Raw genomic sequence first — 18,444 nt, 5'->3', positions numbered from 1 at the left:
CACCTTCACCCTCGCACCGCATAAACACATAAATCCGTACCGAGCGAGTTCTCGAGACACAAAACACGTATACTGTAAGCATTCTGGTAATTACGTACGCTAACACATGTATGGGGTCATGTCACACTTTGGCAACCTTTCACTGGCTCCAAATGCAAACACACTGTGCAAAAAAGGCCAGATGGAATCACAGCGTGGGCTGTTGGCCTTTCATGCACTCCCGAGACTTGATTTTTTTCACCATTCCTCCTCCTTCACCAAGCAGATTTTCCTCCTTTTTAAAAATTCCAAGTCCTATGACCTTCTTATGAGCCGGCCTCGGGATATCGCTGTACATTTTGCCAACAATGTGCAACAATGTTACACTATTTATGCTTAGAAATGCCTTTTTTTTTTTTTTTAATGGCGAGGAAAAATCAGATTTGGACCTCACACGCGAGATTTTCAACCCTGTTGTCGCTGCTGTAAATATTGATTGGAGGTTAAAGTCAATTAGAATAATAGAGCTAATAAAAATGCAGCTCTGTCTGCTCCTGGCTTTGCCGTTCAGCTTCTTCCATAAAGACGAGAAAGCTTCTAAGCAGCCCAGAGTGTGATTTAAAGAGACGCAGTCTCCGACGTAAATAAGCCCTAAATACATCTTACGGAGCAGAATGCGCATTGTACACTACCCATCAACATCCGAGCAAAGGGAATCGCTTGCCAATGCCCCGGAGGTGAACTTAAAGAGAAAATGTAGAAAACATTAGAGAAGGAAACTGAGGAATTGACTGCCTGGAAAACATTAGATTTTAATCAAGGAGATAAAGAAAGCTTGAATGCCCACAGCTTCTGTGGTGAGAACGACTTTTTAAAAAGAATTTAATCAGTTGGACTCTCCTTCAACCTTAGCAAGCGTGAATTGTTGATGGTGACGGAAGCACTTGAGCTTATATGAAATTGTTGGTTGAATCATTAATTGTGCAATGTGAGTGCTCTAAGAGGTTCCGTTGTCATTTTTTTCTTTAGCTAGTACAAGACTCCACTTTCAAATGTCATGAGGATATTTTTGAATGCAAAGCAAGAGCACTGTCAGAGAACACGGAGGCTTTTAAATGTTACCGAAGGAATCTGAATTCCCATTTTAGTCCGTCGATGCTACCCGTTTTCTCATTCGACACGTTCCAAGAGATCGGAATATCTCATGCAGCCGCACTTTATCAATACGACCTTTCAATCAGCAGAGCGGGCTAAGTGCTACGTGGAATATGCTAACGTCTGAAAGCTGCATCTGGCACGGAATCGAAATTGACCACATATAAATCACTGTGATTCTCTTGGCAACAACTGACTCATTTTTTTTTTTTTTTTTTTTTTAAAGTTTTCAAGAAAAACAGCTGGTTAAGTTGTTAGAGCACATCTCGGCTAAGGTTGTAAAAATAAAATCATTCTGCTATTCCATGCCAGTGGTTTCACCCACAAGAGACCTTTGTGCCCTCTTCACGACTTTCCATCCCGCCTCCCTCCACCGAGTTGGACTCTTTAGCTCATTTGGTTCGGATCAATATACAAATACCTTTGAAATACTTTGTGTGCATGCTTGTGTGTGATTTTACCTCTGTGTTATCTTGGGTGGGGGTGTGTTGAGAATTGGTTCAGGTATTATGAGGAGAAAAAGGCTGAGCAATACTTTTGCGGAAATTGCTTCCAGCTTTGAAAAGAGGAAATACCATCGGAGGGGCAATCCTCAGCATCTATGTTCAACAACATTTTGACTGGTCATGTCTGGACATTTTAAGTTGAAACACCTGCTCAAGGAGGCCTTGTCGTGATGTTTGGATTTCATGTACAAAAAGAAATACAGTTGATTCTAAAGACTGCTCTGCTGTGATTTTAACGGTTGTACAACCTCAAGTTATTTAATTAATTTAATTAATTTAATTTAATTTAGTTTTTTTGTTGTCTCAGAAAGATTTAGGCCGACTTTCCCACCCACTTGACTTACATTTGATTCATCCTTTGCTTTTGCTCTCCAGAGATTCATTCATCAGTGATCTCAAAACATGCTCACTTGGTTGCCGACTGCCGCAGCAGATGGATCAAAAAAGAATCTGGTGAGTACATGTTCAAGCTGGTGGAGAGGCTAGATGTTTTTAGTTAGTCATTTCTTTTATTTTCACCAAATGTTCAAGCTGAATGACACTCACCCGCATTCATTCCATACATACATTTTTATTTATCTCTAAAATAGACACGTAATGATTGGCACTTTAAATGAATTGCCAATTTAACGTTGATGCTATATCACAGTTTGACACTGCATCTCAGTCCTCGAAATGTATTTCGAAAAGTTGTACACTCCACTTGATGTGCTTCAAGGTTATCCCTGCCAAGGGTTGTTGCTAGGATGCAGTGTGACATTTAAATGGATCTATAGGTTAATATCACCGACATGTCCTCTTGTCCACATCCCCAAAGGAGCATAGAATAGATGATACTCTTCAGAGTCTCATTCAGCCAATCACTCACTTTATCGAAAAAGAAGGTAGCGATGCCCTTCCGTGTCACGATTAACCTCGTCTGTCTGCACTTATAAGCGCGGATGAGCATCACAAGTGACAAATGTTTTTGACTGGGCTAGTCGGATTTTTGCTTGATGAGTCTTGTCATTGATCGTTGAAGAATGCGGTGATGAAGCCTTATTACGATGTGGGCGGATGAACAAAGCATTCTCATTGTATTTATGACAACATGATCAATAGGAGGATATTGAAAGCCCAGATTTTGCCGACGAAGCACTATGGCTTAGTTTTACGATGTAAACAATTTGCTTTGTACTTAAAGGATTACGGGAGAAAAAAAAAAAACACAAATAAAACCACAAAGAAATTCAACATATTTTCCAAACCTAAAAAATCATTAATTAATACTCATGAATATTGCATATGTGTTCCCTACATGGATGGATAAATACAGGACTGTCTCAGAAAATTAGAATATTGTGATAAAGTTTGCAATTAAAAAAAACTGAAATATTGCAAGCCTTTTATTAATTTTTGTTTTTTAATTGCATTACAGAAAATAAAGAACTTTATCACAATATTCAAATTTTCTGGGACAGTCCTGTATAATAATAATTCCTGGAAAAAAAAATCAAAAACCTTTCTTGCCCATACTAGAAGATTGTACGATTCATAGTTTTCAACGTGACAGTACCAATGAAGGAAATGGTAGAACTTTGTGCTGACTCGTCAGTGTGAATTGATCCAAAAACGTCTCACCTGACCTCCCTCTGAGACACATCGTAGCATTTCCAGCCAGGACCACGCTTGGTGAATCAGAGTCTATACTCAATTACGTTCTCCAATAAGAGGACTGTGACCCCAGTGGAAAATATACAGTACTGCAGGGCAAGGGTAGTAGAGCAAGATTTGATTTCTTAACCGGGTGTTTGTGTAATAAGACGATGCTGGGATGTAAGAAAGCCTAAAGGGAGAAGTTAAATTATTGAACTGCAACCGGTTGTTTTATGATCATATTTGTTGGAAGACTTTCCGCTCTCAATATTTTGTATAATGTTGTTGCTGTGGGCGAGCTGTTTATTGGTTGATAAATTTTCATGTGGAGCTTGCATTTTTTTTTTTTTTTTGCTCAAGCCTAACTATAACCAATCCCCCTCCGCCAATCGCTCAGGGTTTACGGTTGAGTGTCTCAAAGCCATTTCTTAAATCTTTTTGCTCTTTCAAAAACTTGCCGTCTCCCTCAGGTTATCTCGCTCTCTCTGGGGTGTGTAGTTCATGTGCTGAATTTAAGACAGACAAGATAAGCAATAAAGGTCGTTTCTTTGACACTTGTCCTCCAGGAGCTTCAAAAAGTACATCAAGTGGAGTTTGCAGACAGCAAATCAAATATAGGCTGCTTCCAAAAAGTTTACTTTCAAGAGAATAAAAAAAAAAAAGCTCTGGGCTGTGTACTTATCAAATTCAAGGGGAAAATACGTGTACTCATCTGTGGATTATTATTATTAGTAGTAGTAGTAGTATTATTATTAATACATGCAGTGAAGCGTTATTATTTCCTGCCATTGTTAGTCAACATAAATACCGTATTTTCCGCACTATAAGGCGCACCGGATTATAAGGCGCACCTTCAATGAATGGCCCATTTTAAAACTTTGTCCATATGTAAGATATATACATTTGGCCCGTGGGTTGGACCTTGGACACGCCTGCTGTAGTGGCTCAATATTGGTCCATATATAAGGCGCACCTGATTATAAGGCGCACTGTCGGCTTTTGAGGTTTTTAGGTGCGCCTTATAGTGCGGAAAATACGGTAAATTATTTCATGTTCCTGTTTTATATGACATTAATCCATTCCAAGTTTGACTGTGTTTTTTCTTCACTTTAACATTGGAATCCAGTTATTTAAAGTTTTGTAATTCTAAACTTGAATGACTTCATTTTCGTTGTCCTCCAAATGACTGCTGATTGCAGGCATTAAACTAGGACATAATTCACACTCAGTACTTTTGCAAGCGTGTGTGTTAAAATTTCAATGGGGACACGTCAAAAGCCAGGTGCTTTGCCAGAGGGCAATAATGAATGGCTTCCCAAATTTCCTTCTTAGTGAGCATTTTACATGAGCTGCTGCTGCTTTTCTGACACAGCACGTTGACACTTCTTGACAAAAGTATGCTATTATTTGGGCATGTTGAGGATTTTTTTTTTTTTTTTAATTATCATATGCAAAATTAAATCAGAAATGAGATTGTGCAGCCTCAACGAGGTGCAATATGTTTTGATTAGTAATTCAATTCAAGCATCTCGCTTCCTCCCCACAGGATTCTTTTCCTTCAAATCGGTTTTGGCATTTTAGCGATGATGAACGGTATTCAATCTTTTCACTGAGTGGCTTCTTTACACCTGAGAGCATCTTTTTTATTGATTTCCTGAGTCAGGGGTAAAAAAAATAAAAAAAGACAAAACAAAAACAAACTGGGATTCATAGCTTAAGCTTCTTTCACTCCATCTGGATGCCAATTATGAGTCGAGAGGAGAAGAGACGAGTTATGCCATGTGACCACTCCCCCCCCCCCCCCTCCCCAATTGTCAGCTGTGCAACAGATACAGATTGCGGTGGGAGAGCTTTGCGTGAGTAACACTGAAGGCCGAGGTCCAAATGAGCCCACTCAGAGAACACAACAGAGACAGAAAATGACATGCAGCCAAGTAGGCCAATCATACCGCAAAAACAAGAGGTCAACCTAAAAGTCTGTCCAGAAGCATTTCACCAGATTCTCTTTTTCATTTCTCCACGTCTTAATCCCCTAAAGCTTGTTTTGTCCTCACAGCTATGCAGCAATGCTTTGATGGTAGACCACCAAATTGTGTCTCAGGCAGCAGCAGTCTTTCCCATCTTCTAGAAGTTCCCACGTCATGATTGCACCATTCACATCTGACTTCATCTCACCATAGCTATGCAGACGATTCGTAAATGACCCAATCAGAGAGCACCATCGCATCGCACCTCTCAGATGATCTCCCTGGATGGTTATTAGCCTTTGATTACTCCTCGCTGTGATTGCCCATCGCCGTTTTATCAAGTCCATGGATGGCAATCTCGTATTGGGCCCAATGGGTAATATCGCCCATAACTGTGCGGCGTTGATAGCGGCCATTTAGCGTAGCACCTTTGCTAGATTCATTATGAATCAAAATGGGAGCAATTAAGAATTGCGAGCTTTCTAAAATCATTCCTTGCTCGTTCTATCAATAACAGTACAAACGTCAGGCATGTTTCTCATTTGTTTGTGCTCAGGCTTTGGATCATTTCTGACACACCTCAGATGTTGATTTCTTCACTGTCTGGACAACCTCTAGCTTCCAAATATTCAATTTATAGATAATGACATTTTGCAAAAATATCTTCGGCTGTCTGCCGGAGACAGGATTGACCTTTCAAATGAATACATCTTCTTGGACGGTTGATAGATTTATTTGTCGTGCAGAATGCCAACGGCGGTGCTTCCGCGGCTATTCTGATTGGCTGAGAGCGGTTCATCTGGGCCGACTCGTCAACCTTCCAGGGATATTGCCTGACGTGCACTCTGCACTCGATAGAACCCAAAGAGACCGATGAAAGATTGCTTTCCCACCTGCTCTCAACAATCATCAGTGAATCCACAAAGTAACGTTGGTTATACTTTGAAAGTTTATTACGTATAGGAATGGGAAAAAAAAGTGTCAGTAAAGTTGGATTTTTTATTTATTTTTTTTAAAAAAGCTGCAATTTTTGGTCCATATACCGAATATGGTGCAAAACAGGAAAAAAAAATATGAGTATGACTGCCCTGCCATGTGTTATTTATAGCATAGTTAGTCAACTAAAAAACCGAATGCCATACACACAGGAAGAAGGATGCTTGCCAAATGATTAATAATTTAGCAGTGAGGGTCAAAAAATATCAGACCCCTTCTCTTAAATGTCATCGTATTCGGAGGTGGTTCCGACCTCACAATTGCAGCAGAATAGAAGCTGAATGCGATGGGAACGATGAGCAATTCACTTATCGGCCGACTCTGAGCAATTATGATTGATTATAACTCCCGCGAGCCATTCATGCAGCCGACTCCTCTGTGCACAAAATTGGTTCTTGGCTCTGGGCGGATGCTCGTGTCACACTGGAACACTTGAAAGCTGTTTTTTTTTTTTTTTCCCCCTCCCGTGCTATAATGTCAGGTTACTTGAGTTTTAGTCTTTTTTCAAAGTGACTTGTGAAACTTGACTTGAAAAAAGAAGTGAACATCTTTGAGATTTATAGACTGTAAAGCCGTGAAAGATGATTGGCTGGTTTTTTCTTTTCTTTTCATTCTTCAACAAAGACTACCCAAAATTGCCCCTGTGCTGTGTGTGCAAAGAAAAGAAGTGTGAAACAAACAGCAGGCTGTTATTTTCTCTAGCTGCTTTGTTAAATGCGACACGGGGTGTCTTGAACCCGTGCTGAGTGCAAAGACCTTTTAAGACTTGGAAGGCATTATGGAAAAAACAAATTGAGCTGCCATTAGTTGCACTTGCAGGTTATTATTATTTTCTTTGATATCAACGTTGCTTGCATAAATGTCCCATTTATATCAAAATCTTCTTTGTCGAATGTTTTTGTTTTAATGAGTGCCAGGCAACCCAAACATCAAACTGCTGCTTTGACCTCGACTCACATGACAAACCGTCTTGTGTCATGAGTACAGTGTGTCCGCCTCTTCATCCTTTTTTTGCAGAGATTGCATTCGGTTGCATCATCGCTTATTTTTCTCTCTCTTGCTCCATAAATAAATCCTCCAATCTGAGGATTAGAACATTCAGTCTGTCTGAGAAAGGCATCAAATTGGGTCATGGGACCTAAAATGAATGCTCTTTAGGTAATTCGGTGCCGATAGCTAAAATAGCGACTACTGAACGTCTCCATTGGAATACAGTGAATACAATTATAGCATGGGCAATATTGTTCGGGATGGAACGCCGTCATTGCCTTGGCGCTGAGCATCCCCGCCTCGTTTGTCCAATTGAGCTCATTAGCACTGTTATGGCATCAGTTCTACCCCCCCCCTCCCCCTCGCAAGTTTAACAAACAAACTGTTGGCCGACTGAGAAGTGTGAGTGTTCACCAACAGTGCCAAATGACCTAATTTGCAATTTTGCCACTGTTTTCAAGGGTGGTGACTCTGAAATATTTTTTGCGGTTGTCTCTCGACCTCATTTGCCGTCATCCCACATCACAAGGCTTCAACAGTAAAATTATTCAGTAATAAAAGATTAAAATGGCTCAGCCATTATGTCACCTTCATAAATCATAAGATTCCTTCACGGCGAGATTTTTACCTTATTTAGGATTCCGAAATATCTTCAGGGAAAAAAAGACTTTGCAGAAGAGTGGAAATTGTTACAGGCTCGGTGTGATTAGATAAATTAGACAAATGAAAATATAATTTTCTTGGTAAATATGGGGTGTCTGTTGGCAGTTCTGCTGGTCATGAAGTTATTTTTACACCAAAATTGCTCACTTCTTTAAACAAACGCCACCGCAGTCGAATGACAGGGACACTGGCGTCATGGCTACGTTTAAGAAAACATCATAAAAAGGTTTTGGCAGGAATTGCGATTGTCTTCGGTGATGAGCGCTGGAACCAGATTCTCTCTACCATTCAAAATAAAATCGACTAGGCACAGAAAATAGATGTTTCTTTAAATTATTTTTGATGTTCTTGTAATTATAACATGGCCTGATGATTCCGAGCAAAATCTCAAGAAGCATTGGGAGCTAAACTCTGATTTAACATTATATTGACAAATAGAAGTGTTTATCTGCAGCTCCAAAATGGATCATTAGCATCCCTTCCCGTCTCCCTCTGTCTTTTTTTTTTTAAAAATTGATTACTCGATGTGAAGTACCAAACGGAAGACAGACTTTGTTTTTAATACTGCCAGGAGATCCAGAAGGTCTGACTGGGAGCAGATGCAGCAGTTATGAGACAGAGTCGCGTTTGGAGAGGCTTTGAGAATCTTGGCAAAGCGCCGTGCTGGTGGGTGGACCAGTTGGAACGGGCCAGAACCTTTCCAAAAGGGTATTGAAGATTATTGAGTGTGAGAGGAAATCATTAAAAGGAGTGGATGTGAAACAGTTTGGGAACGAGGGGAAGTAGTTAGAATGAGAAAATACAAGTCAGCCAACTAAGTTTGGAAGGAAAGGCCACATAAGAGCAAATAAAGGAAGTACTTGTGAAACATTAACGCCATTGATCGTTTGGGCTCTGAACAAGGCTAAAGGTCATGTGTTCTACTTTCACTTTGGTCCTTTTTTTTTTTTAAATCATATGGGTTGGTGAGAATCTCTTGAGTTTGGAAGAGTTGCTTGAATTAAAAGGAGCGTTCACTGCCCTCTAGTGGCCATCATGGGGATGACAATGAAAACGACAAGAATCAAAACCGCACAAATAAACACGCACTTTTCAATGGAAGCATATTGAAAATGCTTATTTTCAGATCGCTACATAAAATGTACAAACAAAGAAAATATGATTTCCATTCCTGCTAAAAAAAGAACATGCACCAAAAGCTGGAGTACTGAACAAAGGCTATTGTGTGCTTGCGGTAAAGTGCTGACAAAGTAAGATAAATTCCTCTTGTCTCGGTGAACAGACGTTACGCGTGACAATGTGAGCAAAACAACCTCATACACGCTTGCTGTCAGGGATATTTATTTATTTCTTGTGGATGGGGGGGCGCGCAGGCGCTCCTGGATGCGCGCATGCGCACCGGGTGGGAAGCGCAATTGAAAACGAGCAGCTATGCCGCGCCAGGCAGAAAAGGCTCTGGAGGTTTGCAACAACAGCCGACGCACCGGAGGACAAATCCGGGGACGGTGCTATCGGGAGGCGACTGGCAATCGTTAACATCTTCTCGCCCGATTGACCTCCAGGTTTAGGGATCCTCCTCCTGCATTGTGGGCTATTGACAGAACTCGCTGGCTGCTTCCCACCCCGATCCATCTACAATGTTGCTGCTAGACGTCTGAGGATTTATGACGCCCGCCTCCGGGTTGTTTGTACCGACTGTGAGTCAAACTTGAACTGAGACAATAAGCGGACCAGCAGCGGCGCTCACTATGGTTTTATTGGCGGTGCGCAGCAGCAAGAGATGTCTCGATCGCTGCTGTATGGGGACGATATGCCTTCAGTTGTTGCTGTGGATTTTATGTGCCGTGAACGGAGAGGAGCAGCCGTTCAGCGTGGAGGTAACAAGCGGGACATCCATCACCTGAAAGCCGCTCACGATTCCAAATGACAACAACACCGTGGTTATTCTACTCGTGGTCCAAAACTGCAACTTTTGTCGCGTTTTCAACACACGCTTCATTGTGTTTCTTGCAACAATGGGCTCTTTGTGCAATAGATCAGCTCGTTTTTCCTACTTCTAAGCTGAAAATCTTACTGTTTTGTGCATAAAAGCTCAATTCAATGCATTATAAATAGGTAAACAATGTGCCGAATATGATTATACAAATTAGTATTGAACTTGCAAATCTGCGTTAATAGTAAAATATGCTTTAAATAAGAAATGCATGATATTTAATACAACTGGACAAATAATACTCACTCGGGACTTTGAGCGATGACATCAGAGCAACCTAATTGTATGCTTACTAAGTGCTATCATCTTCCACTTGATGTCTCAAGAACTGTTGCCTTCCTGTCCACTATTTGGGGTGGGAAAAAAACATTTTCAAATTCACAAGTGTTGGCTGCACGCGGTGTACTAATGATTTGCATGTCTGCCTTTTAAAAGAATCTACTTTTATTGTTATATTTTTTAAAGTTCTTTTCGAGCCAGGAGTCATTTCCTCCTTGGAGTAGCCCCACCACACACATAGAGAAAAAAAAATCAATCTATGTACAAATCAGTCCTGACATGCATTCACACGGACGTTTTGGCGTGTCCACTGACGCTCATTTAAGTAGTGCATCAACACGTCAGCATGATTTGCAAGTTTGGCATGCCACAGTCTTCTCGGCTGAGAGGCTGACGTTCGATTTAGTCCAGATGCTGCAGGTTATCAACTTAAGCACTCCTAATGCAAAATTAGCAGCACCCTCTATGAACAAGTACAAATTTATATTTTTAGACTAAGTATAGGATTCTGCTTTTCTCTCCCATAAGATTTAAACAACATAAAAATTGACTATTTATGGCTGAGCATTTCTGTTACCGTATTTTCCCCACTATAAGGCGCACCTAAAAACCTCCAATTTTCTCAAAAGCCGACATGGGCCATTCATTGAAGGCGCGCCTTATAATCCGGTGCGCCTTATAGTGCGGAAAATACGGTAATTATATTTCTGATCCTATTCATTGGCTGTGGATCATTTGATTGATTGAAACTATTGCTTCGTTTCAGCTATTTTCAACACATTGTAGTCTAAAAAAACATGTCAGCCGTAAGAATTTCAATGACATCCGCATCCTGCAGGCAGCATTCTTCTGCTCAGCGTGACACCGGCATGAAGAAAGAAGTTAAAAAGAAACCTTTGATCATATTTTAATTTGATTTGTTGATTTTTTTTTTCACGTTGCGGATCAAGATTGCTGCACTGAGTGTTTTTGTACGCTCTGTAGTTCTGATAGAATTTTGGGAGTGAATTTTGAGGTGAGATATGATCTACCTCCAGCGATGGCAGGTATTAATTTATAGTGGGTAGGAGTGCAAATAATAAATCTGGTTTGATGTGGAAGCTATGAACTGAACTTGCTCAATAATTGCTGCTCTATTCGAAAGACTTACTGTTCTGCTTGGCTGACTTCCTGGATTTGACTTCATGGTCAAATTGGCTGCCTTGCATTTGTCCTCCAGTAATATTCTTCCTTTCTTTACCCCCTTTAATTTGGATTTGTACAGAAGGTACAGTCTGTTACTGCTAAGTCATTCATTTTTGTTTCACATTATTCCAGCAGGATAGATGTTCCATGCTCCATCCTGAATAGTTATGAGGTGTCAGATTTGGGTCTTAAATTATTTTTTTGTGTATGAGAGCAGATTTGATTGCCCACCGGGGGTGTCAGCTGTTTGTCGGTCACATATGGCTCACCTAGAGACACATACAACACATGTTGACCTTAATGATTCATAGCATCAGTCTGACACACAGATAAGCCCCGCCCCCTCTCTCCAGCTGTTGTGTTTGTGTTCTATATTTGACGCTCACACTTTACTAAATATTTAGACACACATCCAAAACGCGAGATGATGCCTTCAGGGTGTCTCGTATGCAAAGTGGCTGATTGTAACAGATTATTTCGAGTGCCATAATGTTTGAAAACCCCACACTTGCTTTTTTGCAGAGGTTTTGAAAAAAAATGCTTTAACTTGTTTGAGTTCAGAAAGAAGAATACACTCTCGCTCCCAAAAGGCACCAACCACTGATCGGTATGTTGGATCAGACTCTGACATTTGTGGATGACATTTTTCTGACATTTTGTCCTAATGGGGCCACTGAGGTAAGCATGACATGCATTAAGTATTGCGTGTGTGTGTGTCTGCTTATGTGTGTATTGGGTCAGTAGAAGGTGAATATGAACTGTTTTACATTTTTGCAATGCCCGCCAAAGTGTCCCATCACAAATTTCAGCTTATTCGAAGTCCAGTTGTCTCCTTAAGACGGATAGAGCAGTTTGATTGTGTGTTTACGTGTGGGTTTGCGGTCACTGGTGTGGGCAGGAAGGCTGTGGTTTCCTTGACAACCCTGGCACACTTACCAGTGGTTGTTGGTGTGATGAATAATTTAGAGTGGTCAGATTTGGCATGCTTTGCTAGTGGGCCCGGGTTATGTTCTACAGTTTACCTGTGCTAAGTTCCCGCTTACCTCCAAGTACCGTATTTTCCGCACTATAAGGCGCACTTAAAAACCTCCAATTTTCTCAAAAGCCGACAGTGCGCCTTATAATCAGGTGCGCCTTATATATGGACCAATATTGAGCCACGACAGCAGGCGTGTCCAAAGTCCGGCCCGCGGGCCAAATGTATCTATCTTATATATGGACAAAGTTTTAAAATGGGCCATTCATTGAAGGTGCGCCTTATAATCCGGTGCGCCTTATATATGGACAAAGTTTTAAAATGGGCCATTCATTGAAGGTGTGCCTTATAATCCGGTGCGCCTTACAGTGCGGAAAATACGGTATTCGTACTTGCCAATAAATCCACACACAAAAAAAAACAGGTATGAATAGGACCAACAACAACAAAAAGATAAAATATGCAGTATTTTATTTTTAAAAGCAACATCACTCGCCGTCCCCGTGACCTGAGGGAGCAGACCGGTGTCGGAAGTGGCAACATCAACAGTCGCCACATGCTCGCAACGTGTTGCTATGCCAGCCGGGCTCCCTGACATACACCTCATCCATAATGAAGTAATTCCATCCCCTTACACGATGGCCTTTTGATGGCACCCATCGTCGTAATTAGGCCACCTTCTGCTTGTCAGGTACGGTCTGAGTTTGAAACGGAGAGTCGGTCCCGAGGTTCACATCGACTCAGCGTCTTTGTCAAACTCCTGAAAGGGACGTTGGATCCGAGCTTCTTGTCAGTACAGTACTTTGCCCTTCTTTTCAACTCAAATATTCCCCCCGCTAGTGTTGGCGTTTTTGGCAGGAGATGAAAATTTGTTTTTTTGACTCTGTTCAATCGTATCCAGTTTTTTTTGTTAGTGCTGAGATCGCAGTGTTTTCTGTCTGCCTGCATTTTTTCTCCTTTATTGTGTAACAGTTGAGAATAATAATAAAAAAAAACAGTCCTGGTGAAAATACAGAGGAGTGACTGGATTCTACTTCTCAGTGCAGTGGAGACAAGTCTGGAGAATCCAGAAATAGGCTTAGATGGAATTCAGACATTTTAGGTTTTAGCCAGTATTCGTAATTAATGAGCAGAAGGGAAATTCTAACCTCATGACTGCAAAGAAGTATGAATCACGAGGAGGCTGATTAGTTGAGATTCAATTGTGGTTTTGGTCACTTTGATAAAAAGTTATAAAGAATTTTGCCCAAACAGACTAGTTGGCAAACTATGATACAAAGTTCAAATCGTTTCAAACAAGTTTTGATTGACACGACACTCAGAATGAAGTTGTTTTCGAGTGGTGTGAAATGGAAGCACATTATCTCGAAAGGTGTTACATAAATTGCCCATTAACGTCATTACACGACCTAAATGCGTTCCGACCTACTGCAGGAATTTCCATTCCATTGAACGAGGAGGCTGTTGAGCTGCAAGCGACTTCTCCTCAAATCGGCACGGAGAGTCAATCGATGCAAGACCCGCAACGGGAAATAATTAAAGAATGTACTCAACAAAGTAATGAAGGAGACGGATGGCAATGAAGGCTGAAAGAAGCAGAGCAACCTTGGAATTGATGTTTGATTATTATTGAAAGTGTGTCAAGTACTTTATAGTCCACGTAAAGCAATTTTAAAGGGCAACTTTTATATTAATCCATGCGTGCTAGCTCAACTTTGGCCCAATATGGGACAGATTTGAACAGATGTGTTTATTATTTATTTAAAAACAGCCTTGTGTGTTCTTTTTTTCTTTTTTTTTGTTTGATCGGATGTGCCTAGCTTTTTTTTTTTGAGATATCATCGTGGCAGTCAGGGAGAAAGGGGAACGCCAAACGTGGCTGTGATTTTCAAAGAGGAGATGCCAAGGAAGAACAGATAATTAAAGGACAAGAAAGGAGAAAGTACGCATTAGAAGTCAAACGAATACCAGCAGAAAGTAGAGGAGTGATTTTTACATAATGAGAGCACTGGAAACAATTTTGTATATCCTTTCTGTCTACATGCTGACATCTCTTCAAACCAAAAAATGCTGAAACTCCTTTTGATGTCACGCTACTTCAGATTTTAACTTCTAATTTAGTGAATGGAATCAGTTGACATGAGAGCAGGCTAATGTTACTGTTTCGACAGTCATGAACTTCCATGTTTGACCTTCACCGGCTGCTAAATTTGATTGTATTTCAGCCACTCCGAACTATAAACAGTGTAACGATATTCTCCTGTCGGATCGTACTCATGTTTTGCCAAAGAGCTTTAGTAGCGTGAAGGCTAATTGAGGGGAATTTGCTGCCAGGCAGTTTATTAGACATTTGATTCCCAGTCTCAATTGGCGTGTTTATGTTTCTACACACTTCAAATGCGTTACAATCTATTGCTTCTCTTTATGACCGGGGTTTTATTTGTGTCACAAAATGCAGACGTCGGACGTTGTGTTTATTGTTTTGCTGATGAGGAATACAGAACGTCTGGGACTAGCCAAATCCCTTAAAGGTCTTGCGTGGGAAAGCCCGCCCGACCGACCGACCGACCCCCTTTTTCCTCCCTCCCTCCCGAGATCTGAGGTGATTCCCTTTGGCAGGATTTTATAGGGACACTGAGAGCTCTATTATGGCAATTTCTTTTCCTGACAAGCCAAACAACACGATAAAAGATTGCATTCTGCTCAGTAAACCTAACATAAATTCGATTTTTTTTTTCATTTTATTTTTTTATCTCCTGCCACTTTCCATTTTATCATTTCTTTCAAAAGAGCCAACTGCTGTGCTATGCTTTTCATTTATAACAATGGGATAAAGGATTTGATTTGATTTGCAATGTGCATGATGTGTAATGTCTCCCACTTGGTACCCCTTCCCTAATTTGAGTTTCTTTGTTCTTAGACGTGGCTCCAAAGGTATGGCTACCTCCCTCCTGCAGACCCCAGAATGTCAGTGCTACGTTCTGCCCGAGTCATGCAGTCCGCTATCGCTGCCATGCAGCGCCGTTACGGCCTCAACGTGACAGGAACTCTGGACAGCAACACCATAGAGTGAGTAACACAATGACCCACCGAAATAAAAACGAGTGAATCAAAGTGATGCTCGTTACGTGAGTAACTCTTGTTGTCATCGATCCTCGACACTCTGCGCGGTGACTTTTTACCTGGCGCGTAACTCAAACGCTGTTCGCTGACATTTGTCCCCGGCGACACCCAAATGCCATCCGTGCTACAAATGGCAATGAGCTCAATTTGCCCACTGAACTGTAACGCCGTAATGTGTCCGCCGGCCGAGTGACTGCCATCTAACCACTGGACTGAAACAGGGTGAAATGTGATCAGCTAACAGTCTGCCTGTTTTTCTATTTCCCTTTGCTTCTCGCTATGCAGCGGGAACACACTGAGGTGAGCGTCATATGTGGATTCATCAGATAATGTGGACTGGAAAAGTGTGCCGGTTGAGCTTTCAAAATATTTTGGCATGTTAGCCGTCTTAATAGGTTTTATTGTTGTGTCCTCCTGCAGGTGGATGAAGAAGCCCAGATGTGGCGTTCCTGACCAGATTGCGGGTGTATCAAAATTCAGCGTCAGGAAACGGCGGTACGCCCTCACGGGACAAAAGTGGCAACACAAACATATCACGTACAGGTGAGTGACATTCTTGCCTCTAGCAAAAAAAAAAAAATGTTTGTAGAGTTTTATGAATGTCTGTAACAACAAAGACGCATGAAGGTCATCAGAAGTTCAATGTTGTTTTAAGCTGAGATTTACTTTGCTTTTTACGAGCCCACAATTTGTAAAATCTCTTTTATCTGTCTTTGGCTTTATGTTTTATGGGACAAGCCTTAATGGTTGCTTTTTGTCTACTTTGAGGATAAACGCGTGGCGAATATTGAATTAGACACGCAGCTGTTTTGGGATATCGTTCGGGGGCAGAACTGCGAGAAAAACAAAAAAATATGCAAATGGGGAACCCTTTGGATTTTTTTTTGCATTTCCACTTGAATTGGTCATAAAAATATATGCTTTTCGATTTCTTTTTATTAAAGAAATAAAATATATAAATTGTCAGAAAATAAAAAGATCTAAATTGTCTGGCTCAGTCAAAGCATGTGAAAAGCTCAAGGAAAGAAAACCAGCAGCAGACAAGAGATGAGCTACAAGGAGAAGAGGAACCCCCCGAGTGCAAAGTTGAGGGATAGATTATGTAATAGGATCGAAGGATTTCCAGAGTGTATTTGCTCTTGCGCGCATATTCGTAAGGGCTCTATATGGCGGTGTGCGAAGCTTAGGCAGCTTTGCCTCGGGCTGTCAAACTGCTGCAGCCAAAGTCGTGAATGCGGTGGAATTCCATTTCGTCTTCCACCTTCAGCAGTGAGAAAACGCTTTGCCGCCACCGAGCAGTGCAGTCCGGAATGGCTCTGACAAGATATGAATCTCAGAAAATGTCAAATTTTAAATATTCAGCACAAAAGAACAGAACGAACCCAGACGGTTTAATAAAAACACCCAAAAAAAAAAAAAAAAGGATTCCGTACCCAACTGGGCCGCTCGATACAGTACTCTCATAGCTAAAATGCTAAAACGAACATTTTACGAGGATCTAAAAATCGACAGCAATACCTTTTTAATTCTTTCATAGAAGCTGAAATAAAAAACCCAGTTTCGATGGAAAAACACTGAATAAAAAGAGTTGAACAATCAATTTTTACTCTTCATTTGGTTAAATCGCACCCCAAAATGGAAAAACACATTTCTGCAAGTGGATTTTTAATGTCCTCCCCGCTGTCTCAATCTGCTATCGCTCGGTTTGATTCCAGCTACGGTCACACTCCCCCCCCCCCCCCCTCTTAAAATATCCATCTTTCGCTTTCAGACTCGTTAAATAATCATTAAAAAACAAAGCTGGGTTTTGAAAAGGCATAATTAATGCATGGTGTGTGTGCTGGTTTCCACGTCGGCGTATACAGTATGTGCTGTTGGGAGGTCCTAATTAGCTTTGGCATCCCCACTGTTTTCCCCACATGCAAGTACTATTATAGCGCACGAGATGCATCCAGAGTAATTATCACCTCCCAACATGGAGTTAAATATTTGATATGGCCTTAGAAGGGGTCAAACTCTTTCATTCGTCAATTAGCAGTGGTTTTGGAAAGGGCTCGGACTTTTTTTCAAACGTCATTAAAAAAAAAAAATCACCATTCGAGTCAGCTACAACAGCAGGCAGACGTCTTCTCATAAGCTGTTGGCAACCAAACCAGAGTGAAACCAAATTTTAATACCGTGACGATTATTTTCAGAGCGTAGAAAGCCGTGAGAGCTTTTTCCCCCCTCCGTGACTAACCAGACTTGGGCTTTCAGAAGGCAGTGGGCTGTTGATAAGCCTTAATTAGAAAGTAGATTTGTGAGCTAGAAAATTGTCCAATCCTCTCCACACCTGCAACAAATCAGAGCTGGCATTGTGGACTCGGCTCAAAAATCGTAAGCCTCAGTTGGCAGGATCGTATTTTTAACTTTGGGTACTACTTCGCGTTTGAAACAACACAACAGTAATAAAATCTTCCATTTTTGTGTGTCCTATCCGTACAGCATAAAGAACGTGACCCCCAAAGTCGGTGCCGAGGAGACCCACGATGCCATCCGGCGAGCTTTCGACGTTTGGCAAAACGTCACACCGCTGCGCTTCGAAGCCGTGCCGTACAGTGAACTGGAGCGAACCAAAAAAGACGTGGACATCACGATTATCTTTGCCTCAGGTTTCCATGGTGATAGCTCACCATTTGACGGCGAGGGCGGCTTCCTTGCCCACGCCTACTTCCCAGGGCCAGGAATCGGCGGAGATACGCACTTTGACTCGGATGAGCCGTGGACGCTGGGCAACCCCAACCATGATGGTAAGCTACGGTCAAAAGTCGTGATTCACCGTCTTAAACTAAACATGTAAGATACACATACAGTACCGTATTTTCCGCACTATAAGGCGCACCGGATTATAAGGCGCACCTTCAATGAATTGAGAAAATTGGAGGTTTTTAGGTGAGCCTTATAGTGCGGAAAATACGGTACCCTAAACACGACCTTGGCGTATTTCAGTGGCGCTGA

The 18,444-nt window shown here is 41.4% G+C and overlaps 1 protein-coding gene across 6 annotated transcripts in view; it reads left to right on the top strand.

Moving 5' to 3' along the window:
* Positions 1–18,444, top strand: part of mmp16a (matrix metallopeptidase 16a (membrane-inserted)) — a 39,414-nt gene that overhangs the window by 9,179 nt on the left and 11,791 nt on the right. For 4 of the 6 annotated variants that reach the window (XM_088363406.1, XM_088363408.1, XM_088363405.1 and 1 more), the window contains 5 exons: positions 2,016–2,093; positions 15,245–15,393; positions 15,733–15,747; positions 15,868–15,990; positions 17,932–18,236. In XM_088363406.1, the coding sequence (XP_088219532.1) occupies positions 2,043–2,093; positions 15,245–15,393; positions 15,733–15,747; positions 15,868–15,990; positions 17,932–18,236 (643 nt within the window). In that variant the 5' untranslated portion in view covers positions 2,016–2,042. Of the gene's footprint in view, positions 1–2,015; positions 2,094–9,453; positions 9,769–15,244; positions 15,394–15,732; positions 15,748–15,867; positions 15,991–17,931; positions 18,237–18,444 lie in introns of those variants that run through there. The other 2 variants (XM_088363403.1, XM_088363404.1) reach the window with 2 other exon arrangements.

The sequence above is a fragment of the Syngnathus floridae genome, chromosome 20 (assembly GCF_059516105.1).
Source record: "Syngnathus floridae isolate MCC-2025c chromosome 20, RoL_Sflo_1.0, whole genome shotgun sequence".
Classification (NCBI taxonomy): domain Eukaryota; kingdom Metazoa; phylum Chordata; class Actinopteri; order Syngnathiformes; family Syngnathidae; genus Syngnathus; species Syngnathus floridae.
Note: the sequence above shows the minus strand (reverse complement) of the source record. Positions and strands in the feature narration are given on the sequence as shown.